We start from the raw sequence: 3,818 nt of genomic DNA, 5'->3' as shown, positions 1-3,818 counted from the left end.
GCCCCTCACTCTGGCTCTCTTTGAGTCTGTGTGTGTGTGTGTGTGTGTGTGTGTGTGTGTGTGTGTAGGTTGCTGTGGCTGCCCTTCTGGTGAGTATGCGGAAGCACCACTGTGCACATCTGCCACCCCATTATCTAGCCTCAGCCTTAAATTTGGTAGTGATAAAAGTGAAGTAAGTCCAACATGTCCCTTCAAGCAGTTCAATCAATGAGCCCGACAGTGTCAGTATGACGACAGTGATGGAAATAAGACAGTGAAAATAAGTGCAGTCTGAAGCAAATACATTTCAAATGCCAAGTTGTCTTTATTGAAAAGCAGGACAAGTGCAAAATAAAGTGAAACAGAGCTTTAATATTCAGTTGTTCATTAACATTGCCATTGGAAAGAGTATTATTATAATTACTATGTATTTATAGTAATTGACACAAAGTTAAACTCATTAGAACTGATGCTTTCTGATTTGACCAGCATTAATCACATTGTTTTATAATGTAATGATTTCCGAACATGGTTGGACTTTGCTCTCCACTTCAGTGACAGTGAGAATCGGGAGCTCTGCTGTCATGATGAAGGCTTTCAGGCTTTTACTGATGAACACACAGGTACACAGGGCTGCCGCCAGTGCCAGTGTTGAGACTTCTTTTAATGACATTGACACCAGCCTTCCCATACGCCTGAAGAGCAGTTGCGCTGAAGATCAGGGTGATGCCTTTAACGGGCTTGTTGTCTCCATCTTTCTTGAACCACAGGTACACCTGGCTCTGTCCGGCCCCCTCGTTCAGGTTAACTTCCACTGGCGTGTAACTTTGATTAAGGAGGCTCTTATATTCAGATTCTTTGGTGGAGATTTGCAGAAATTGGACTGCACCAGCAGAGTCGGTGGTCTGGCGGTACCAGATGAAGACAGGAGCTCCTCCGACATCCTTGTTGGTGCTCTCATTCACACGGATGTAACCATCTTTTAAGTTGTCAGCGTCGTTATTGTAGGAAGCTGTGGCAGTGACGTCACAGATGTAGGTTTTCTGCTCTCTCTTCAACCAGGCGCAGATCCTCTTCCCACCAGCCCCGTGGTTCAGATTAACGGTCAGGCTCTCCCAGTCGTCAGCAAACTTCTTGGCTTCACTTTCTGCATCTGTAGTGACATCAACCTCCACTATAGGAACATCATACTGTGTTTGCCCCTTGAAGTACCACAGGTAGACGGCATCCCCTTGTGCTCCAGCGTTGAGATCTTTGGGGATCTTTGTGTGCCCTGCACTCTGCAATCCAACTTCCATTTCAAGGTTGAATGTAACCTGAACACTGGTGATTGGGTCTGCGCCATTTTTGTACCAAAGATAGACGACGTTCCCTGGTAACCCTTCGTTCAGATTAACATTGATTCTCTTGAAGCCGTTGGATTTGAGCCTCGACTCATCAGCGTCATCAAGAGACACATCAAGGTTTGAGATGTAATTGGTCATTGTGGGTAAACTGCATTAAAGAAAGACACATCATGAGTAAACAGAGCGTGTAAGCAGCATGACGGTTGTCAAATCTGGATCATCATAATGACATCTAAGATGCATTCAGTTTAAAATGTGCATGCAAACTACATCCATTCACACTGAAGAGGACTGATGACACTTTCTGAAATAGAGAAATGCATGTCCCACAATAAGGAAAGATGAAATAAAGCTCTTGAACACTTACATGTCTGCTGACAGTGAATGATCTGCAGGAAGAAGTCAACTGGTGCGTTGAAGTCAGTTGTACTTTCCACCAATCAGCTGCCTTTATATAGAGAACTGAGATGTTGCAATCGACCGGGGAGGAGTCCTTTTCCAAAGAACTGAGGTTATCAGATACCAGATCAACGTATGATGACCTCATATGATATTATGTGAATTATTATATTTAAGTTAAACACACACACACACACACACACACACACACACACACATGCTCCTTCCTATGGAAGTCATATCACACACACACACACCTTTCTGTGAAAGTCATATCACACACACACACACACACCTTTCTGTGAAAGTCATATCACACACACACACACCTTTCTGTGAAAGTCATATCACACACACACACCTTTCTGTGAAAGTCATATCACACACACACACACCTTTCTGTGAAAGTCATATCACACACACACACCTTTCTGTGAAAGTCATATCACACACACACACCTTTCTGTGAAAGTCATATCACACACACACACCTTTCTGTGAAAGTCATATCACACACACACACACACCTTTTTGTGAAAGTCATATCACACACACCTTTCTGTGAAAGTCATAACACACACACACACACACACACACACACACACACACACACACACACACACACACACACACACACACACACACACACACACACACACACACACACACACACACACACACACACACACACACACACCACCCTGTGGAAGTCACACCCTACCCTCAGTAGTAAACATAACAATTTAATATTTTTATTGAAGAATCATTCTCTTCATGTTCTGGTTTCAAAACTGACGATACAAACAATTAACTTATGGTTTGTTGTTAATCCTGTGAATGTTCTCATGTGTCCAGGTCGTCGTTCTCCTAAAAGCACTTTCAGGGCGCACTCACACTGTCCTTCCGCACCGGCCAAAACAGGTTTTTCGGCTAAAGCCTAGTGCCTTTGACCAGTGTGAGTGCACCCGCTCCACGCATAACTGCAGCCAGCTGGCCGTCCACGGCCCGTCTGAGAGAGGTGGGCTTTAGTAAAGCACGTTTGCACATGTACGAGCACGAGCGTGCTCACGTGTACGAGCACGAGGCCTACGGCGGTTCTGAGGTCATTTCCTGTGCGCCTGTTGGGACGTAGAAAAAAGAAGGAGGGGCCATGCACGGACATTTCAAACAATGGCGGTGAAAGGTTCACGTTGGTGTGATGCGGAGGTGGAGTGTTTACTGCAGATTTGGTCGATGAAAAGATTCAAACACAGTTGACAAGACGCACAAAAACTCTGAGGTCTACGGAAAGATTTGGAAATTTCATCTGAATCCAGTTTCAAGTCTCGGACTTTGTTCACAAAGTCTATGGCGTTCTGGATGTGGTGTGGGGTGTTGCCCACCAGTGGTGCCAGGATATTGGCAACGTGCTTGGCAATGTTATAAGCGACAGAGTTAATGTTGTTGACAACGGGCCTGAGCGCTCGGAGCCCCTTCTTTATGGGGTTTCAGGAGTCCATATAAGCAGTGGTTGAGTCCTGGGGACAGAGCCTGTAATATTGTGATTGGTCAATGACCCCTTCTTTTTGTAGTTGCCGTGGAAACTCTATAATGGTACCTTTCTGTGGAAGTCATATCACACACACCTTTCTGTGAAAGTCATATAACACACACCTTTCTGTGAAAGTCATATAACACACACCTTTCAGTGAAAGTCATATCACACACACCTTTCTGTGAAAGTCATATAACACACACCTTTCAGTGAAAGTCATATCACACACACCTTTCAGTGAAAGTCATATCTCTCTCTCACACACACACACACACACACACACACACACACACACACACACACACACACACACACACACACACACACACACACACACACACACACACACACACACACACACACACACACACACACACACACACACACACACACACACACACACACACACACACACACACACACACACACACACACACACCCTACCCTCAGTAGTAAACATAACAATTCAATATTTTTATTGAAGAATCATTCTCTTCATGTCCTGGTTTCAAAACTGATGATACAAACAATTAACTTATGGTTTGTTGTTAATCCTGTGA

At 44.4% G+C, this 3,818-nt stretch overlaps 1 protein-coding gene across 1 annotated transcript; it reads right to left on the bottom strand.

Annotated features, from left to right (window-relative positions):
• Positions 1 to 384: 384 nt before the first annotated feature.
• On the bottom strand, positions 385 to 1,742 carry LOC310961969 (uncharacterized protein). The gene is made up of 2 exons (XM_083934284.1): positions 1,693 to 1,742; positions 385 to 1,473 (listed from the first exon to the last, which is right to left on the bottom strand). Exon 2 carries the CDS (start codon positions 1,461 to 1,463, stop codon positions 585 to 587), a length of 879 nt encoding a protein of 292 aa, XP_083790410.1. The 5' UTR covers positions 1,464 to 1,473; positions 1,693 to 1,742; the 3' UTR covers positions 385 to 584.
• Positions 1,743 to 3,818: the final 2,076 nt, after the last annotated feature.

This window comes from Echiichthys vipera (assembly GCF_963691815.1).
Source record: "Echiichthys vipera genome assembly, chromosome: 19".
NCBI classification, from domain to species: domain Eukaryota; kingdom Metazoa; phylum Chordata; class Actinopteri; order Perciformes; family Trachinidae; genus Echiichthys; species Echiichthys vipera.
This window is presented reverse-complemented; position numbering and strand designations above follow the sequence as displayed.

Excerpts from the sequence above, each read along its gene's own strand:
- LOC310961969 (XM_083934284.1), bottom strand. The coding sequence starts at position 1,463 with ATGACCAATTACATCTCAAACCTTGATGTGTCTCTTGATGACGCTGAT.